The 22,494-nt window shown below is 39.2% G+C and overlaps 1 protein-coding gene across 9 annotated transcripts; it reads left to right on the top strand.

Moving 5' to 3' along the window:
- Positions 1-1,203: 1,203 nt before the first annotated feature.
- On the top strand, positions 1,204-22,219 carry mapk10 (mitogen-activated protein kinase 10; the record flags this gene model as incomplete). Of its 9 annotated transcripts, XM_080510595.1 has the most annotated exons (13): positions 1,204-1,269; positions 2,469-2,638; positions 6,426-6,555; positions 7,006-7,064; positions 7,510-7,648; positions 8,262-8,427; positions 9,252-9,323; positions 13,408-13,590; positions 16,037-16,161; positions 16,960-16,986; positions 18,329-18,392; positions 18,526-18,603; positions 22,077-22,219. In XM_080510595.1, 13 exons carry the CDS (start codon positions 1,204-1,206, stop codon positions 22,217-22,219), a joined length of 1,422 nt encoding a protein of 473 aa, XP_080366721.1. The 9 variants fall into 9 exon arrangements, with proteins under 9 accessions (XP_080366721.1, XP_080366723.1, XP_080366717.1 ...); XM_080510597.1 differs by lacking the exons at positions 9,252-9,323; positions 16,960-16,986 and adding an exon at positions 12,473-12,544 and having other exon boundaries at positions 16,037-16,165; positions 18,306-18,392; XM_080510591.1 differs by lacking the exon at positions 16,960-16,986.
- Between the last annotated feature and the right edge of the window lie 275 nt (positions 22,220-22,494).

The raw sequence follows: 22,494 nt of genomic DNA, 5'->3' as shown, positions 1-22,494 counted from the left end.
AAGGTTAATGAGCCAGTGGCAAATCTTTTTTTTAACCATCTTCAAATCAGTCTTTGTCATCTCCATTTTTTATACTACTATACCAGCTGACGATGGTGATGGCAGGATACAGCCTGGACAGCTCAGCAGTCTATCACAGGCCAAATACAGAGGCGCAGAAAACCACACAGATGCACTTCAATGACACCTATTGGCAATTTATAGTGACAAATCAACCTGAAACACATAGTGTTGTACTGCAATAGGAAATCAGAGTACACAGAAAAGCCCAGTCATGCACGTGGAGAACATGCAAACTTTGCACAGAAAGGCCCTGATTCCTGGATTATTCCCACTGTGAATTGAGAGCGCGCTGTCATCACCCATCTTTAGATGCCGTATTGGAAACCGTTCCAGATCTCTGCTTTTTTCAATGTTTTTACTTACATCAAAAAAACTACGTGGTATATCGTCCTTGCCTCAGGCAAAATGCTGCAACCTTTTTGTTTGATGCTTCCGTGCCTCCATTGCAGTGTGTATCTTGTAGTCCTCATGCTGAACCCACTCCACAAACTCACAAAGAGAAATTGCGTTTCCCAAAATGTCAAGCTGTTACTTAAGGAGCTCCATACATTTAAAATAAGAATACCGGCATAAGGAGAGACTGTAATATAACTGGCCCGGGTCCAGATGGAAAAGGGGACGGGTTTGCCTGGAAGTCATCCATACACATTATCATATTATCTTTCACTCCTCGCTGGCACCAACTCTTCACGTCTTGTTTTCAACACAAGTCAGACGAACAACTTGGAACACGCCGACATCGATCACGGTGGCCATGCTGTATTGCTCTGATGAAGAGTCGATATATATTGTTCAGTTCATATTGATAGAAGAGTAGGCAGTGATGGCTTGTTTTTTCTCCTTTATTGAGAATGATGGGGACAACGTAGAGTGGACATGGCAGTAGAGTTTTCTTTATTCTTAAAGTGAGATTCATTCAGCCACCGGGGGTTGTAAGTCATTACAAAGACTAAACTTCCCAGAGGAACCATGAAAAATGTGTTATACTGTATGTTGTACTGTTTCTAAAGTGTTGCAAGTGACTGGATGAAAATAAATTTGCAACTTTTCAAACATTGTAAATTCCTGGAATTCAAGCCCGCCTCACATGTCCTCAGTCTCTGACTTTGTCTCTCCTCTGTTTGTGTCTTCTAGGTATTTATGAGCAGACATTTCTTATATAACTGCAGCCAACCAGTCCTGGATGTAAAGATAGCCTTTTGTCAGGTGTGTGTTCCTTACAGGTAAAAAAGGTACAGTACTCATTCACTTACGTTTACCCTTCACTGCTCTGCATGTTTCACTATCACTGTGTTTCTCTATAAATAAAATGAATCATTGTGGAGAACTTTGTGGTTACATATTAGCAACATTTCCTTTCAAATTAAACCCAATGCAAAGATTATGTATTGACTTGTAAATAGAGTGCACATAACCTTCAGGAACAAGTTTCCGTGTCTGTGTTCATTTCAATCATATATTCTACTTCAGGCCAAGTGTTTAAGATCCCTGCTGAAGAGGAAGCAGTGTAGTTGGTAATTTCACTTTACTTTCATCATCATAAATACAAACCTGAGATGGGCATGTATTTTATGGACTTTCTTTTATTAAATCAGTGGTCTGTGTGAAAACTGTGTTTTGTTGCTAAAACTACAGGCAATCCCACTTTGAGTAGCTTTGAATCTCGAGAAGCATTACTGAGATCTTTGGATTACACTTGCGTGTGTAGCTGGATGCCTGACAGCGACAGTAGATGCCCGTATTAGCTGTAAATTCCGCAGTTTAATGTGTTGGAATGATTGGATCATAAGTTGGGGTGATTTCTCAGCCATACAAACATTACACACTACATTACAAAGATGAATTTGTCATGAAGTTTGAATTCAATGTTTTAACATTCGTGATAACCAATAGCTATCTATTATGTAGTTTGTGAGTTGTGCTGTAATTACGTAAACTGTAATTAAGTGGTGTTTTAGTTGTGGCTGCATTCTGAATTTGTTCCTCCCAACTAATTCTAAGTAATTGTGAGTAATTATACCCTGCTAAGTGTGTCCACATTTGTAATAAGAATAACATATTTGAATGTGGATTATCATGTGGCTGTATAGAGACTACATTTCAGCATGAAAACAGTGTGTGAACTGAGCTGTGTTGTTTGTCCGATCATCTTTGTGCTGTTCTCTAGTTTTAACCCTTTAACACATGCTTAATTATTGTTTGAAAGCATCAATACAGACCGACAGCGGAGCAGAAGAACACATATTGACTGATACTAAGTTGGTTTATTGATTTAGGAACTGAACTTGACAATTGATGATGCACTTAACCATTTTCCTCCAGATGTTTCATTATTTGGCAGGTCAATGCGAAACACATATAATTACCAGCATCGCTAACCTTTGCACTTTATTTGTCCATTGCAGGGTTTTGGAAAACAAGTGGATGTGTCATATATTGCCAAGCATTACAACATGAGCAAAAGCAAAGTGGACAACCAGTTCTACAGTGTGGAAGTGGGAGACTCTACTTTCACAGTTTTAAAGCGCTACCAGAATTTAAAGCCCATTGGCTCTGGAGCTCAGGGAATCGTCTGGTAAGTACTCAACAGTGCTTTTCCTTTATGTTCTGTTTTATATTGTATCGTGCTGTTTGATGTGCTTTCCTGTAATATTTAATGAGCCTTTATGTCTTTAAACTGTTAGATGTTTTTCTAATCATTTAGTATTTCCTACAGAAATGAGATTAATAAAGAAGAACGCATGCATTTATTATCACATTTTATAGTTTCTTTGATTATTTCTGTGGAAGCGGCATAAGTAAGGCATTGTTTCACCATGTTTAATGCCCTACCGTGGGTTAATTAGTTTGATATTTAAAATATCAACTTGTAATAATGTGATTTAAGATCTTTATGATGCAAAATGAGAAAAATTGCAACTAAAATGTGGCATCGGGTCGACAAGGAAGATAGGGGTAAGCTAGTGAATACAAAATTTCACCTGTCAAACAGACAAACAAACAATGCTTTTTAAAATACATATTCCCAGTGTTTCTTAACGTCTTCATCTGTGTTGTTAGAGTGTTTTCACATCGAGTTCACTGCTCCTCTTCTCCTCCAAAGTGTTCAACACCTGATGACTCATTGTGCTTTCAGGGACTTTTGTTAAATCTGCAGAACATAGACGTATTTCTGTGGAAAATGACGCACCTTCCCTACTGTTGAGATGTAGCTCTAGCTTTGAATATTATGTCAAACATGTCAAATTTGGTTTGCTATCAGCTCGTAAAAATGCCAAGCAGACACCCTGACTTTTCCTCAGGTGTTTTGGTAGATAGGCGTGAAATACTGTAAATGTTTTAGGAAGCCTAAAAAAATATTCAAAACACTGTAAATCCCAGTGGGTAATGTCCTTTCTTGTAGATAAATGTAACAATTATAAATACAGTACCTTAGAACCACACCTTAAACTCATTATATAAATAAATGTAATTACTAGTTATTTAGTAATATTGATTTATTGATTGATTGATTTATTCATTCATTGGTTCATAAATAAGGAATGCATTTAAAATTAAAATAAATTATGCATTAATACAAAATTGACCCAGTTACTTGCTTGATAAAAAGATTAACCAAATAATTACTGGAAGCTGGACAAAAAAGATGGGTTATAAATTAAAATGAAAATTAGGATAAAGATTTGAATTTTTGCATGAATTTAGTCACAGATGTTGAGCGACTGAGTTTTATCATCGTCAGTGCCATGACTTCATGACAAATATTTCATTTAGAATATGGATGTGCTGTCCATAAAGGCCTAACAGGATGGGCACTTAACTGAATCCCTAATCCAGATTGCAGAGAGCACCTCTATTCATTGTAATTCACCTCACACTTGCCCTGTCAGAATGCAGTGGAATGACTGCCAAGATTCCACTTAAAGGAATGCATCTTACACTCTTGGTCAAATGACCAAACAGAACTCTAATTTATATTTATGTTAATGTTGTGACACCGCGGTGATATTCCCAGACTCAGAAAGTCCTCTCTTCGATGTGCTGAGCTGTTTTATTCTGGTGAAGCTTAAGGAGCATTTGAAGATTCACTCGCTCTCGGCCGTCTTGCCCTCTACTTGCTCTCTTCCATTGTCCTTCCTTTGCTTCCCATGCCCTCGATCCGTCTCTCCTTCCGTTCCAAAGCAATTCTGCACATTTGCAAAGGAGCTTGGGCAGACTGCTGCTGCTAATGCTGGGATTGTGCCCATTTAAAGGATATTGTAGAGATGAATGGCAGGGAGTGCAAATCTAATTTAACCTGCTCTGCTGTGTGTGCTGCTTGGTTGTGCACGCAGCTGTCTGCTAGTGTCATATGGTGATGGTATTATCGCGGCCAAATCACGTAAATCACCAAAGACTGATATAATATCTTCCTGATTATTGAGGTCAGATAAACTTCACCATAAACAGAGCCTCATCTCAATGTTGCGTTATTACATTAACAACATCATGAAATAATTAAAAACGTGACCTGCTGACATACTGTTCATTATCGTCAACATAATCCACAACAGTGTGACATAACCTCAGTTGCATAAACATCTGTTTGATGTATTACAGTTAAATTCCTTTCTAACATGCATTTCCTATACATTGATTCTCAACAGTTAATAGCAGAACTGACTTGACACACACGAGCAGAGAGAAAGATACAAAGCTTATCTGTGAATATCATCAGTGAGTGAGTCTGTACGCAATCTGCTTTGTTACGCAATCACCAGACTCTTGTTCGGGCAAAGCCTGAGAACATGGTATTGAGGGAAAACTTGTTTTTGATTGCCTTTGCCGCAGTTAAGACTAATGCTGCCTGTATTGTCACTCACAAACATTGCAATCCGTGCACATCCCTGCCCTCATGACTCGTGCACTCGGTCAGGCTGAGCTCTCATCAGCTTTCTTAGCCAGGATGAAGGCTTTAAGTAGTTTAGCTGGTCGTGACATCATCTTTCACTCAGATAGAAAAGTGATGACTGGATCAAATCCCTGTTGGATCGATGCTTTTATGAAGGCTCCACCGTTTCCATGGCCACACGTCATCCAAAGCCCAGAGTCTCTACAGAGACACGACAATCCACTATGTTTCTCACCCGGCCGTCCACAGTAGCCCTGCATACAGATGGCCCCGAACTCAATTTGCAGCAGGTTGTGGGGAGAATTGGCCAGAGAAGGCGCACTATGAGATATAAGTAAGAATGTGATGTGATGTGACATTTTTATGGCTGCTTTTCCTCTGCTGCTGTTCATTGAAAGCCAACATAAATCGAAGCAAAGAGCTAAAATCCCCGAGGTTCTCGGGGGCCGGGATTATGTCGAGCTAGCAAGACACTCACTTTGCTGTAATGGTCACTGAAATGGTTTGAGCAACTGGGTGGAAACAGAAACCTTTTCCAAATAATTTATGAAAATTTTTCTTTTGATTCTTCTATGTTGCAAAAATCTGACTTATAGTTAGGCTTTTATTTAAGAATTGTATGTAATTCACATTTGATATTAAGTGTCAGAAATGGGGAAATGAACAGCTTTAGGTTTAAGAAGATGAAATAAATTTTAGACAATTAATAATGAGATAATTTACAATTCAGTACCATGTAAAATATTGATACAATATGATAAGAGTTAAAATTATATCACACAAAACGTAATTATACAATATGATTTGACCTAATGTGATACAATATGATGCTATGTGCTACAAAATATTACAATATTTTAGGATATAATAACCATTTTATTCCCATAGAAAATTGTTTATACCTAACTACAAATAAACTTATTGACAACAATTTAAGAGGCACACAATAAAGTAAAACCCATTTTAAATAATGACAAATTGTTGCAGCAAAACTATGAACTGCATTTATGGTGAAAATACATAAAAAAATTACATTAAAAACAAGTATTATAAATAAGTCCCCCTGGGAGTTTGTTTTGTTTTGGTCATGTATGGCTGCACTGGGAAGGATATTTCCAAATCACCCAAGCTATTGTTGTGTCTAAATTAAAAAAGTAAGTTAACTCAGCCAAAATTGTTCTTCCAAATACAATGCATATCTGCCTACCTCTCACCTCAAGCTGGTGAGTTAACTCATCTGTCAACTTACGTGACTTCAGTGTTGTTTTCACAGATACAGCTATTGGTAATCTGCCATCTATTTCCACGAGTCTTTGTTTCCTCGGAGACGTGACATATTCTCCCTTTGTCTCTGTGACCAGTGACATTCACCACGGATTGTCACTTTGTCATGAAATCACAAACAGACCGAGTCATCCAGCTGCAAATGCCAAATTAACACTGGTCTGTCTTCTTTTTTCTGCTTCTGCAGTGCGGGCTACGATGCTGTCCTGGACAGAAACGTAGCCATCAAGAAGTTGAGCAGACCCTTCCAGAACCAGACCCATGCTAAGCGGGCGTATCGGGAGTTGGTACTTATGAAATGCGTCAATCACAAAAATGTGAGTGATCTCGGCCAGGACGTAATAAAGGAATACACGAGTCTTGTAGCAAGGAAAAAAGTATTCCTTGTTTGAGCTAAAGACACTTTAAAATGAGTCCGTGTCTATTTTTGGCTTTCCCGCTAAATCCCTTTGCTACAAAACGCAGACAAGCCACTGCAATGTTGTGACCGTGCTAAATTCCATGCCTCCGGAAATGTACCAAACTGGCAGGAGAGTGAAATAGAGAGCACTTCAAGGCATGAATGTAATCACCAGCTCTGCAGTTTATGCTCCTGTGTCGCATTTCCCATCTTCCACATTAATCCCCACTCTTTTGTTCAGTTTTACTTCTCCAGTTTGCCCAGCTTTGTACTCAACTCGGTTCTTTACCAGCTCGTTTTCTGCTGCCCCTCACTTTCATTACCCATTGCTGTAGGTTGATCCTCTTTATCCTCTTCTTTCTTTCAGATTATCAGTTTATTAAATGTCTTCACACCACAGAAATCATTAGAGGAATTTCAAGATGTGTAAGTATTGTTCAGTCTTCTTTGTGCACATTATCATTTAGCTCACAGAACAAATAAAAGGAAAGATGCATATTCTCATTTGACCTGATCTATTCCAGAGAAAAGAAAGATGATGTTTATTTTTGTTATTCCATACATGATGTGCTCATTATTCCTTTGCACCTCCGTCTGTGAGAACACAGTCACTTACATGCAGTCAGTGAAAGTACTCGAGGTGTAATCTGAGTCTGCAGGAGGTATCCTGTTCTCTGAATGATAAATGAGTGTTCACTGTCAGAATAATCTCCGTTTGAGGCCACAGACAAATTCAGGCAACTTGATGGTGCATGCTAATATTTTCAGTTGAAAATAAAGAATTGAGTCCGCTATGAACACCCGATTTACCCATTGTTCACTTGTCAGACTCCTCTATCAATCACTCATAGGCAGATTTTTTCCCCCCCAGGTACCTAGTGATGGAGCTGATGGATGCCAACTTGTGCCAGGTGATTCAGATGGAGCTTGACCATGAGAGAATGTCCTACCTGCTCTACCAGATGCTGTGTGGCATCAAACATCTGCACTCAGCGGGCATTATTCACAGGGTAGGAAAAGCTAAATGCTCAGTGTTCCTCTTTTGCTTTTGATTTTAAGTTATGTCATTCCAAATCGGTTGAATGATAATCTGTCCAAGATGTGGCTGAGTTAAGTATAACACAAGAAGTTTCAAATGTTTGAATTCCTTTCATAAAGCATTATATGATCGACATGATGAGTTTTATACTGTACATGCTGGGAGTTGCTGACAGGTTGGAGAAAAAAAACTAATCTTCATATTCAGCCTTTTGCCTTTTTAAAACTTTAATATAAGTTATAATACAAATTACAAGTGTATCAGTTAAGTTGCAAGCTGTATTCAAACTCACCTTCAATTACATGAGGAAAGACTTCTCGTTTCGAAACACCATCATCCATGGAGTCTCTTACATAAAAAACTAAATGAATTATTAGTATTTCCATGTACTGAGAAGTCCCAGTGAATCAGTGTCTTACTGCAATGAATTGTTTCCTTATTGGGGAGGTTTTGCACCCCCAACTTTGACTTTTTGCCATGACGGAGCAGAAACAATCCATACATCCCTACATAAACAATACCAGTAAATCAACTTTCTGTGGGTAAATTGTAAAAACATACTGGGTTTTTTTCTCTCCCTCTAGGATCTCAAACCAAGCAATATAGTGGTGAAGTCAGACTGCACTCTGAAGATTCTGGACTTCGGTCTGGCCAGGACTGCGGGCACCAGCTTCATGATGACCCCTTATGTGGTGACTAGATACTACAGAGCTCCGGAGGTCATCCTGGGAATGGGATACAAGGAGAATGGTGAGAGTTCCTTGACATATCTGTACTTACAAGCATCACATTTTGAAGGATTCAGATCAAGAGTGATATACATTTGCAACTGTCACATCAGAGAAATGGAACAATATTTGTTTTATCAGGATTTTATAATAAAGTATTTCGATTGATTAAGTATAATCCCTGTCACAAGCTTCTGACAGTAACAAGTGCACTCCATTCTGAAAGCTCTCCGTCACGTTTCGCTGCGGTTTGAGCCTCGAGGAGACTGCAGTGGGACATTTAGCTGGACCGTCTGACTACAGAATCGATTCATCTGTCTTTTCACTGCCATAAATGATTGGATAATTAAGCAACATCGATGCTATCATTCGATGATCATCCGAGTTGAACGTATCATTGCATTGACTGTGAAAGCTCATCAACAACTTCTGGGTGAGTCGCACTTGAGCTGGAGCGGATTGAAGTGTTGGAGCTATGAGTCATTGATTAAAAGCCCCTAGAACATCAAGATGTGACTGAATGCCAGCCTAGTTATGACTCATTAGCCATCTTCCTCCCAAGAATGGAGGCCTGTGGGCTCTGGGGCTTTGGGTTTCCTGCCACTAGTTAGTCTCTCCAAGGCTCTGCTTCTGATTCTCCACTTCTTTCAGGCTGCGTCTGTTTTACATTCTAATTTATCTCTATGTAACACAGCTTTCACTAATTATTTCTCTCTCACTGAATGCCGGCCAGTTTGTAATCATGTATGCAACTCAGAAAAGCTCACTGTGGATTTTACTAACCTTTGCTTTCTCCCTCTTTTCTTTGGCTGCTTCTTCGATTCACCCTCACCTCTATGCGTGCAGTGGATATTTGGTCGGTGGGGTGCATTATGGGAGAAATGGTGCGCCACAAAATCCTTTTTCCTGGCCGGGACTGTATCCTTGTTTATTCACAGAAAGACTCTCTGACGGTGACTCTATTTCTTTACTGTGTGCTGAATATTTAGTTTGAGTTTTATTAGCGTTCAAGACTATTTGAGACTAGTATCTGCAGGCCTGTGTAAAAGTAATAACAATAATATATGTTTAAGATGGATTTTTAGTCCGTCTTTGCTTCAGTCCGTCTTTGCTTCAGTCCGTCTTTACATTTCATAGTCACAATGCATTTTCTGGTACCAGGCCTGATGTTTGCTGTATGTTACTGAGGTGAACTAAACTACACTCACATCTGGCTGGCTTTATAACAAGTTTCGCTTCTTTTAACGCTGTTCATATAACCAGCAGTAACAAAGGTTTCGGGCAGGAAGAAATCCTGTCTCACCTCATCTCTGAATATTTAAATATGTGCTATTTGGAGCCTTTCCCAAGCACTACCTGGTGTTTTCTCTCGCAGTGAGGAGGCTGTAATTGCATCCCCGTGATGACTCTTTTCAGTAGGTTGCATTCGGATAAGCAGTCCCCATGCTGTGTATGGGCACGTGTGCGCACGTGAGGTGCCTACATGTATGAGTCAGACTCACTTATTAGGTATTCAGTAATGAATGATTAATAAATTGCCTTTGAGCATCTGTTAATAGCAGCAAGTTCAATAGCTAAAAGTGCATTATTTTAACATGTTAATTTAAAAAGAATGAATGGTGAAAACTCAAAACAAGTGTCATTTCAATAATTTTATATATATATGTATACACACACACACACACACACACACACACACACACACACACACACACACACACACACACACACACACACACACACTCACAAACAGAATAATACAGTACAATACAAATAAATGAAAAAATAAGGAATCTAAAGCACTCCATAAAAACTGTCTATTGTTTTTATTTTCAGTGAGAGTGGGTGTGTCTGCAATTAGAGATGGGAAAAGGCTGTTCATAACCTTTCTTGAAGGCAATCTGGGATGCTCCAGTGAAAAACAGGTCAGGAACCACCAACATAATGGATAAGTGTCGCAGAATTCTTAGATTTTGGTATGAGTTTTACTTTTAAAAACTAAAAAACAACAACAGCAAACTAACACCTACTTTGTCGTGGACTCTTAGATTACTCAAATCTAATTATGGTAATACATATTCCTGTGTCGCAACTTTAAGGCATGTGTTACTTTACTGTAAAAAAAACTTGGTTGATTTCCAATTGGTTCAGTTGGTTTTCTATCACAGTTTACCACAGTGACAAGATACAGAGTGTTCAGGGTTTTAAACGGGACCCGCCATGTTTTTCGTTCCACTGCAGCCTTCTGCAGAGCCCACAGTATTTGAGAGTAAACTGAGATTGATAACAAACCTCTCTCAGATGATAGATGCACCTACGTTGTTGTGGACAGAGTGCACACCTCCACAGAAAAGACTGCATGTCAGTGAACATGCGGCGTAGACCGGAACACAGCACATTGTTAGCTTTTGGCTTTTCATGGGATTCGCCAGCCTCATCCCTCAAAATGATGATTATCAAGTTGTTGAGAGAGGGATAAGCAGTGGGAAACACCGGACCTGTGTGCCATGTGCCGCATGGGGTATTAATCTACTCTCTGCACTCCTTGATCTTGCAGCACCTGAAAGATTAATGTTGTGGGAAACTAGAAAACCCTGCAATGAACTCAGCAATATCTCTCCTCCTCTGTCTCTGTATGCATGGTGATATGGAATTGTTATCCTCTAATACATCCTTTCTTTCTGTAGAGAAATGAAACATAGTCATGCACACTTTTGTCAAGCGTCTGCTTATAGGCTAGTTCTGGACTTCTCTGCTGTTGTTGCTATTTGTAATGCACTTCATAGACTTTTTGACTGGATCTATCGACCCGCCTCATGTTATCTCCGCCCTCTTGAGTGCCTGCCAAGTGATGATGTAGCATGGCAGTCTGTCTACACAGACAGATCACAGTATAGTGGGTTGTAAGTTGTTTCATGATGGATTCATGTGTTGTCCTCCCAGTTGCTTTTTCTGTCACTTTAAGGACCACTGCTGTTTAGGGTCTCGGAGAATCTCTTCAGAGAAATGTAGAATTAGATATCCAAAGCAACTAGTAAGTAATGAATAAGAATTCTTGTGTTATAACCTGTTGTCAGCTTGTTCTGCTTCTCACACACACACACACACACACACACACCCACACACACACACCCACACACACACACACACACACACACACACACACACACACACACACACACACACACACACACACACACACACACACACACACGCACACACACGCACACACATATATGCTGGAGATTCAAGTGAAACTGTTCATTTCGAATTGAACTCAAATAGTAGCCTGCAAATTTGTTTGTATTTTTATTTAAAAAAAGAAGAAAGAAATAAGAAATGGAATAGAAATATGTATATATTAATATTTAATAGGAAATGAGGGGTAACAGGTCAATATCATGCCGCTGGATTATACCAATTGAAGTATTTGAAGGCCCTTTGATGCATCGATTTGGCTGTAAAATGGAGCAGCTAAATAGACACTATTACAACTACTATAATCAAAACAATTCAATTTTTTTCTGTATTTGTAGTACTAATATTGAATACATTTCTGATCAGGAATAAGTATGACAAAATAAAATTACTTCTTGTAAACCTACAGAGAATTAATGCCTGAAACTGCAGTGCTTCAGAGTGTGTTTCTGTCACTCTTTATCTGTTGAGCTTCAATGTCGTTGTTGTTGATCGCAGCAGGGAACTATTTTCTTTATAAAATGTATAAGAAAACAACAAGTACAATCCTACCTCAGAAAAAGCAGGTGAACATAAAGCAGCAAAAGGTTTGTCAAACATTTCCTGGAGTTGTCTGGTTTGAAATAGAGTGAATGTTGCACGTATCATCATGACCACAAAGATGACAACGTGTGTGTGTGTGTGTGTGTGTGTGTGTGTGTGTGTGTGTGTGTGTGTGTGTGTGTGTGTGTGTGTGTGTGTGTGTGTGTGTGTGTGTGTGTGTGTATGTGTGTGTGTGTGTGTGTGTGTGTGTGTGTGTGTGTGTGTGTGCGCGCTTGTGCATGTGCCTGCATGTCTTTGTGTGTATGTGCATGCATGTGAAATCCCAGTGGACATGTGGTCGGTCGGCTGCATCTTTGGAGAGGTGATAAGAGGGACAGTGCTGTTCCCCGGGACTGACCGTATCCTTCCGACCTTCCACCACTCCTTCTCTTCTCTCCTCCTTTTATATATATATATATATATATATATATGTGGCCTGATGATAACTGAAGGTCAGCATCTCTTTGATCTCAGTTCTGATGTCCCTATTTCAAAAAGTGAACACTCCAAAACACTTTGAGGCATCAAGCTTTATGGCACTGGCACACAGAGGACAAAAAAAAAAAAACACCTCAAATTGTCTGGATGCATCCGACTACTTCCTAAAGAGCCATGGATAAGAGACTTAGTAGATAAAAAAAAAAATCCTCACTGAGCCATGGGTGGATCATAGCCAGTGTGCAGTGGAGACAAAACGGAGGAAGCATGAGACGTTGTGGTGGCCCTGGCAGCTCACTGCCTCAACTGGCACTCTGTGTGAGAACATAGGGAGGGGAGGAGGGGGGGGGGGGGGGGGTCATTCAAAGTGTGGGAAGGGGTAAAAGAGAAAATATCACTTGTCTAGGGGGGAGAAGTCAAATCCGAGATGATGCACCACGTGTGTACAGTTTGCATGCATTCGGCTACATGTATGACACGCAACGTCACTTTTTCATCAAAAATTCATATTCTCATCAGATTGATCATCAGATCTGTGACCCAGTTCTAAACATACAGAGACTCATAATTTATTGACGAAGGTTTGCATATTCGTATCAGTACTTTCTGGCGCTGATGTGGATTTTGTTGTCGAGCGTGAATGTGTTCTGTTTTCTAATCCCAAATAACGGGTTTTAGCAACGAGAATGTAATCAACAATCTAATTTCAGGATAGTTTCTAAGTTGATGACGGGCCATGACATATCCCAGGTGTGTTTCCCTTAATCTTGGCCTGCCGCACCAGATATTGATCAGTGGAACAAAGTGATCGAGCAGCTTGGCACGCCCTCGCCAGAGTTCATGAAGAAGCTCCAACCCACAGTGAGGAACTACGTTGAGAACCGGCCAAAGTATGCAGGCCTCACTTTCCCCAAGCTCTTTCCCGACTGCCTTTTCCCTGCTGACTCCGAGCACAACAAACTCAAAGGTAAGAACTTTGCAAGGATATAAATGTGGTCATTTTTTTCTTTTGTCCATTTCTTTAGTTGCGCTGATCTGCTTGTAAATATGTCTTTAACCGGTAGATTATTTCGACTTCTGCAAAATTCTTCAATTGTGTGTGATTCTGTGGTATTATATCTCACAAACATATAAAAACTATCACTACATTGCTATTTATAATCATTCAGTTGATGTTCACATCATTTACAATCACTAAGCACCAAAACAACTGCTGTAAACATTTCTAGTTTATCCTTCAAATTGGAGGTAATAAAAACACAATGACAGTTTTTATGACTGACACCTCACATGATTGAGTGTTGAAACGAGTGCAGTTAAAGACAGACCTGTTGTAAATCATAACACAAATAAAACGCGTGTCCTTAAATTAGATACTTTATTGTTCACCCTGTTTCTCTGCATTTAACTAAAATTCGTATTCATAGGTTGTGCCTAATGTACTTGGAGAAATAGGCTGCCATAGAGCAATGCCCAGTAAGCTGGAGTGGCTCAAAGGCCTTGTCAATTTTAAAATCATCAAGTAACCTCAAATACATTCTTCAACTGGAATACCTGGAGAAACAAAACACACGCATACAGGGAGAACATGCAAACTGTACTTAACAGAAATCAGAGTGCTAACTGCTACACCAACAAGCTGAATCCAGCCACTTCTTATGCAGAACTTAAACAAACACATTTGCTTCTGAAAAGAGATGCAGTAGAAAATCCTTCCTATATGATAGAACAGAATATACTTTGTCTGTTTCCCTGCCTCGACGTCAAAGCTCGGTAAAATTGTCATGAATCACTTTTGTGTTCGCGATGCTCCCTGCTGGAGTGACTTTGCTCCGAGAAATACACTTGGAGACAGAGGGGAAGAGAGTGGGACGGTGTGAGACCTGCTTGAAATGTTTCTGTTTTGTATACTTTGCGTTGTGACAGGTAGGGAGTGAGTCAGACATGACAGAGGGAGTGGGACTTCCTTTGGGGCTTTGGTTATTTTCAACAGCATGAGTAAGAAAAGACAGACACTGCTGTGAGATGGAGCAAAGGAAAAAAATGGGCAGACAGGGAACAAATAAAGGTGGAAGGAGAGCACTTGAGGAGCTTTTATATAGATTTATCATCCTTTAGTTATTGACGTGTTGATGCCTAAGCGAAATACAACGCAGCATCTCGTCGGTCTCTCTCCACTCTCTCTGGAGTTTCTTCAGTCCTTTGCTGCGGGAGAGCTATTTATAGTGAAGGTCAGTGCGTGGAGGAGAGAAATGATATGTGGTTTAAGGGTACTTGATTTCAGATCAGTCCAAGAGAGCCTGAGAGGAGAGATATGGGCCAAGTGAGCGGCTGGTGATGTGGAGTACATTTTGGTTTCTCTGTGGCAGACCTTTTTTTTTTTTTTTTTCCATTTCAACAAGCTGTCCTGAAGCATATTCAAAGACACGTGATATAAGGCAAATCTTACAGTTTTATTCTGATAATTCAACCTTGGAAACAGAATTCAGAGACCTAGTTTTGGCACAATGGGCATATATGCAGGACAATTTTGAACAAGTTTGAATTTAAAGGAAATCAATAAGTGTAACAGAAGTATTTAAACGTATGCACTGACCTACTGTATTAGGTATACAAGCTCATATAGTCCACTATAACTCTGCAAAAATATTCTGCCTCAACCAGCAATTTCTCAATATCATACAGTTCTGCTCAACCTCCCCAAAATATGCATATAGTCAGATAAAAACTTCATTTCAGATTTTCAGCAAAAATGAACAGTATTCCCTCGCTGAAGGCAGAATTCATGGCTGAGCTCTTGAACTAAATTACAATGATGAAGCAAGTTATTGTCATTTTATACTTATATTTTATATTTATATTTGCATACACAGACGAAATCAACACATTTAAAAACTGTTGTTTTGGATTCATGGGGCACTGGTGCAGATGTACACTGTACGCCCTGGACTCATTCACAAGGCAAAGACTGACAGATACACTCTAATTCACAACTACAGACAATTTTGAGCCATTAATTAACCTCATTGTTCCCCATGTTTTTGGAACCTTGTATACACAGGGAGAATGTGCAAACTCCCCAGGCCCTAAAGCCTGAGGAGTTTTCTTATTGTGAGGTGGAAGAGATTATCACTACGCAATCATCTGTCACTGTTCCTTCAAAAAAAAAAAAATGTATTAATGCATAAATATGCCAATTCCATATTTGACACATATGACTCAGTCTGATCTTTTCTCTCGACCACTTGTTATTATTCTCTTTATAACCTGGCATTTCCTTCAACTGCCTTTTCTCTTTCCCTCCCTTTCTTTTATCTTTCTGCTTCACATTTTCTCTTTTGCATGTTAATGGTATCTTGCCTTGCACGATTAAGCAGAGCAATTTTAATTTTCTGTCGTATTTCAACCCACAGCTAGTCAAGCCAGAGACCTGCTGTCTAAGATGCTGATCATCGACCCTGCTAAACGGATATCAGTGGACGAGGCCTTACAGCACCCCTACATCAACGTGTGGTACGATCCAGCTGAGGTGGAGGCGGTGAGTAGGCCTTTTGGCAAAGCTGTATATTGATCGTCATCTTCATTGGTCTCCCCTCTGTGTTTGATTGGTCGCCACTGTTCGCCACCTATTCTCGTGTAGTGAGGATGACTCCCCTCATTTTATTTTCAGTCGAAACAATAGCAATAATTTAGAAAGTGAGGTTTTGAATAGAGAATACACTGAAACAGTGACAATTCTGGATAAGCCACATTTTTGTGTTTTCTATTTATGTTCTCATCTCATTTAAATTGTTTATTCTCATTTATGTTTTTTTTTTTTTTTGTTTATTTTGTAACTGAAATACAAATGTAGTGAAATAAACCAGTATTTGTGATTAGAACTCCCTTCTACTTAAGAAATAGTGACCTTTTTTTTGTAATATTAAAATGGTGGTCTTTCCACTTTTTTTTTCATTGGTCTATCTTCATCAGTGCCTCATTAGTATGAGGTGACAGTGAGATTGGGAAAAAAAAGCCATCTGCAGCTCAGTGAAGTAGTACAAATACCACTTCCACTCGCAGCGATACGTTAACTCTTGCATGACCAGCTGATGAATCTCAGTCTCACTGTTTGTGCTGGTTAATTGTAGCATTTTGCATACTTTTCCATTGTAGGTCTGATTCATTCTTAGGAGATTTCATGACTGTGCGTTTTTGTAGATGTGGAGTTGTTGATGATTTCATTGCTGATGTTGCTGATGGAGTTGATGTAGTATGTATATCGTGACTGTGAATGTCATTTCAACACGTTTTCTGCTGTTTTCCCTTTCTCTAATGTCATGTCATGCTGATGAAGGCCAGAGATCTCATTGAGATGTCCATGGTAAATAACAACTGCTCTACATCAAAGAAAAATTATTGAATGGGACTTGTTTTGACTGATGAGCTTGAATTCAAATGGCTATATGGGAACATTTGGTTCAGGACTGTCAACTCTGTGAAGATTCCCTCCAGGCATGTGTGAAGATCTATTAATATTCAAAGGGACAATAAAAACTGAAAGGGAGTAGGAGTTGTGAATTGCATTCAAATTGCATAGATAACCACTCTCATTCAAAGGACCAGACTGTGGACAAGTAAATGTTTTCCGGACCTGTGATGTCTCCTGCATCACATAAGACTCAACTTCAAACCTACTCACAATAACATGAATCGTATTTACAGGACTGAAAACATCTTTGAATGAGATTTTATAGGAACTCTGACAACCTGTGGGTCGTTTAAAAGGTGTTTTAAGAGTCAATTTTGCACATTCGTTCATCTGTAAGGAGGAACATTGATCCACCATATCTTTAATCAGGACAATTAATTGGACTTAATGCAAACCTTTATTATAGGGACCATATTTAGAACATTAAGATGTTACTATGGCACTAAACAAATCTATTTGAACTGCATTAAATATGTCATATCTCCTGCTTTGATACATTGACTTGATAAATCCTTGTGAAACGGGCCTGTCACTTTTAGAAAGTGTTGCAGCTCGGTGCTGACCCATGTCAGTTCCTCCCAAGGTTAAAGCAAAGAGGTTTATGAGTGGTCCTGTCACTGAGTGACAGGGAGGGCTGGGGGATTATGGTGTCAGAATCTGGGACAGGATCACTATGAATGACTGATAATAACAGTTGAATACATTCCAGAAACCATATTTGTGTTATGTCACATGAAATGATAATCCTGTGAAAGACGCATAAAGACACTTTATCGAGACAAAAATCTAAGAATATTTCCTTTTTTCATTCCTATTTGTAAAGATGTGTTTTTCACTGTAAAACAAATGATGTGTGCACGGAAGTTCTATGCAATGAATTACATGGTAATCCACGACTATTCTACATTATTGGCGTTAGATAAAGCGCTGAATATTTTGTTATCCATTTACAATTTTTATTTTGCCATAATTCACCTCTACCCGGCATGTTCTTTCTATACATACATGTTAAAACCCTCAAACAGCACTTATAGTCTCATGTTCAGATATTTTTTCATCTTCATACTTTTTTACTAATGTATCGACAATTTCATGTTTCAAATTGGGATACATCAGTGTGACACATGAATTTTGTATGAAGAGACACGTTTGTGCAGATACACCAGCTTGTGATGTTGTTAACCAGGCTGTTGGATGAATAACTAAAACAGAGTGTCCTTTCTCCACCCTTCAGCCTCCACCTCAGATCTACGACAAACAGCTGGATGAGAGAGAACATTCCATTGATGAATGGAAAGGTGAGAAAGCAATCATACTTGGCATATTGCCTTAAATTACTTGTTTTCTGGCTTGTACCGCATACAATTTCCTTGTACCTATATTGGCCATCCAGTGTGTTTTACTGACTGTTGTTTCCTGAATGTGCGGCAGAACTAATCTACAAAGAGGTGATGAACTTTGAGGAGAGAACGAAGAATGGCGTTGTGAAGGGACAGCCTTCACCTTCAGGTACTCTCAGTGCATAACCCTAATCGCTCTGTAAGTGAATTTACTATAACCTTACTGGAGTTCTCCCCTTGTAAATAGAGACCCCCATTGTGCTGTTGACCATGTGTCTCTGTTGCTTGCATTTTAAGTTAAATGTTCAGTTCAGTCTTGTTGTATTGTGTCAAGTTATTCAAGTGCTAATTTGTAATTGTTCAAAATACACCTTATTCTAAGAAAATGTAATCGGATATTATGTGTATACCTTTTTATATTGTGTATGTGTATGTGTGTGTGTAACATCACATGACTTAAGGTTAAGGTTCTGTGGGTCCATCACAGGGAATGTCTTGACTTCAGCCGCAGCTCTATTGTGAACAATAAATGCTGTTCTCACAGTGTGCCACAGTGTGGCGGTATAGAGTTATGCTCACACGCTGACCAGGTCAACTCAATACCGGTCCATGAGGAAAATGGCTCATTGGTAGTTTTATACAGCAATAGTTATAGATTAGAAGACTGGGGACGGCTCAGTCCTGGAGCCTCGAACTACAAACTGATAATAAATCAGACAGAGACACCAGCATGCTCTGATAAGGAAAAGCAAATGTGAATCCAGTTTCTAACGAAGTGTGAAAACTTTGGCACAACAACCTCGTCTTACACAACAGTGTATATAAACCCTCCTCTTGTGGAAAGCTATAAACCGTCTGCCTCATTTAGCTGAGCCAAAAAACAGCTTTTGTGTCTCAGACAACTAATAGTTGGAACAGCATTTAAACTGCATTGGCTTCCTTTGTTTTACATCTTTACAAGCTGGTATATTGAGTTCACGTGATGGATTTAAAACTGAATCCAACAGCTGGGTTCGGCTCTGTTCTACTCTTCATCTTCTGCAACCTCCATCATTTCCCTGTTTCCAACCATTTGTAATTAAATGGAAGGCCTGGCTTCAAGAATCTGATGCCGAGTGTATCAGACGCAGTGCAGGAGCTGCAGACAGTGGAGTTTTACTGCAGCGGGGTAACAGACGAGTCGCGCGTGCGTGTGTGTGTGTCACACTACAGTGTCTGCATTTGTGACACTGTGTAGCCATATTAGCTATCGTATTATCACTATTCTGAGGAATAATTTCATGTAGACACTACAAGTTGTTCTGTTTAATCAATCTGTGTTGTTTCTTTTTAAGACTTAAAAGGACTTTGGTCGACTTTAAACAGCTCTTTCTGATGTATTAAAGTCTGCAAGGACACTGACCACTGGAGTTGATGCCAGTTATTAATCCTGCATTGTGCTCAGTTTCATTGTGGATTAGTCGACGTGCCCTTCACTCACCATTAAGCAATTGCCTCCTACAGGAAACAGACGCAGACAGCAAATCCGCAATATGCCTTCACTGTACATATGGCCTGCGCCAATCACTGCATTTGGACTGGATCCTGCCTCCACTGTTTCTAAAACCTGTTTTATTGCTGACGTATGAGAAACCAGCCTCATTAATGTGTGTGATGTAGAAGGGTGGTAAATTCAGCTCTGCGGGCTTTAATGCTGAGCTGCTTTGTTATGAAAAAGAGTACAGCTGTTGGTGTTCCCTGAATATGGACTGTCGGGCATTAAATCACGCAATAATTGGATAATACATATACTAAACAATTAAATGCAGTCCTTTTTGAAACAGGTTCAACAATACCTTAAAATACTTCAGCTGGACTTCACTTTTTTAATGCCATAGTTGTATTTCAGTAACATCACATTATCAGACTTAACATCAACATGGCTGTAAATTGGTCTGATAAGAAATAATAGTTACAGCAATGTAACTCTCGCTCTCCATCACATGCCTTTATATAAAAGCTGCACTAATGCTATTTTTTTGGCAACAATAACATTGAAGCCACATTTATTTCTTTCATTGTAAAGAAACAAAACCAAAAGTGGAAAAAAAATTAATAAATAAAAACATTTTCAAAAGTTTAAATTTCTTACATTTTAAATTTAGTTAAGAAATAATGGGAAAAAAAAGGTTTTACTGTAATTTTTCTTCTGTTATTATTTTTACATTATGTTCAGTCGACTTTGAATTATAATCTTTTATTTGTACATTTCTTTACTAAATGCAACCAGAATGAATAAAACAACACTTGTGTGATTAGTACTGGAGATCCAGCCTCGACTCTTATTGGTCTCATGAACATCTGACACAGATGTGAGACAAAGTGATGCAGCAGCACCCCAGAAAACAAGACTCTTCTGTCATCTCTAACTGTCATCCAGTCAGATTCATATTTAGTTTGAAAAAGTGGAATCTTTCTGCAACAATTGCATTTCTTTGGGAGTTTTTGTACGCATGATGAATTGTAGTGAGGTGTTGTATTACGTTTGAGCCTGAAAAAAAACGCTGATTTTGTTGCCTCTAGTGAAAGTCAGAGAAAGCTCAGAAACAATGCCTTCCTTTCAAGGCATCATATGTGAACACAAATTCATGGATAACTGGCAACTCATATTGCATTAAGAGTACCCTGGTGAGCTCTCAGATAGTTTACACTGACCCAAAGGACAACTATTGCGTGATTTGTATTTGCAGCCATAAAACAAACATTAGCTTAACTTTCTAAAAGCCGTCTGCTTCTGTCTGCATGTTGTTAGTTTATGCCGAGTTGCCTTAATAGATTCATGAATCATTTTCTGTTAAAGGTATTGTGACAATCTTGGGGTGACCGCTTAAAATGTATCTCCTTACATGTAGACCATGAACACATCCTGAATAACAGACAATTCAATGTAATGCAGGATTTACAATTCCAAGAAACAAGCCTTCTTATGATCAATAATGAAGTCATGAGAACTTTAAATGTCTTTCAGTACTAATTTGACACTGCTCATCACAGTAGACTATCAAAAAAAGAAAAATAACTAGACATTACTCATGACAGGCCTTACATTATGAAGTACTGGAAGTCGAAGAACAGAAAAATCCTTAAGGAAACTCCCTTTTGCTTTTTGAGTATAATTTAGAAACTGAACATTATGCTTCTCCTTTAGTTTTAAGTATTGAGTTTTTTGTTTGTTTTAGTTTATTATAATAGTTGTTTCATTTTGTGTTCATATTTAAAAGACAAATATCTAGTATGCCATTATTCAACAGGATGAAATCAGTGATTCTTGATTCAAGAAATAAACGGTAACAAATGAATCCTGATGAAGCGAACAGTTTCTCTGTGGCACATAAACAAAAACAACCCCATGCCTGTGAAACGTTGAAGCACTGCAGCCTGAGATGATCTTCCTGATGGATCCCACTGGACCTAAACCTTAATTACCATAATAGACACAGTGTGATTGTGACGTCCCACAGTTGTCGTTGAAGTTGTTGTACATTTGAGCCTTGTGTGCGCCTGCAGCAGCCGGCTGACCTCTTGGATGTATTTCAGCCCTAGTCTTTCGCCTGGACTCCTTTACGTTGTAACCCCCTGCTGCTGTTGATTCCCTTAGCACAGGTGCAGCCGTGAACAGCAGCGAGAGCCTCCCTCCCTCCTCCTCCATCAATGACATCTCCTCCATGTCCACCGACCAGACCCTGGCCTCAGACACTGACAGCAGCCTGGAGACCTCTGCAGGACCCCTGGGGTGTTGCAGGTGACTAGCCGCCTGCCTGCGCAACCCCATGTTCTTCAGAAGGTGAAGAACCCAACAGAAAAGACCAAGTGAAAATACAAAAAAAAAAAAAAAAAAAAGAGCAAAGATTAAAAAAAATAAATTAATATATTAAGAACAAAAACACGTGTGATGGAAGCACCGAATCTGAAGTGATGAAATCTAAAAAGCCTGTGCATTGTCGTTCAAAAACAGCAGTGGTATTTAAACCCAAGTAAACAAGCTGAGATATATGTTAATGATCCTCTAGTTGCTTTGCTT

The sequence above is a fragment of the Blennius ocellaris genome (assembly GCF_963422515.1).
Source record: "Blennius ocellaris genome assembly, chromosome: 15".
In the NCBI taxonomy this organism is placed as follows: Eukaryota; Metazoa; Chordata; class Actinopteri; order Blenniiformes; family Blenniidae; genus Blennius; species Blennius ocellaris.
This window is presented reverse-complemented; position numbering and strand designations above follow the sequence as displayed.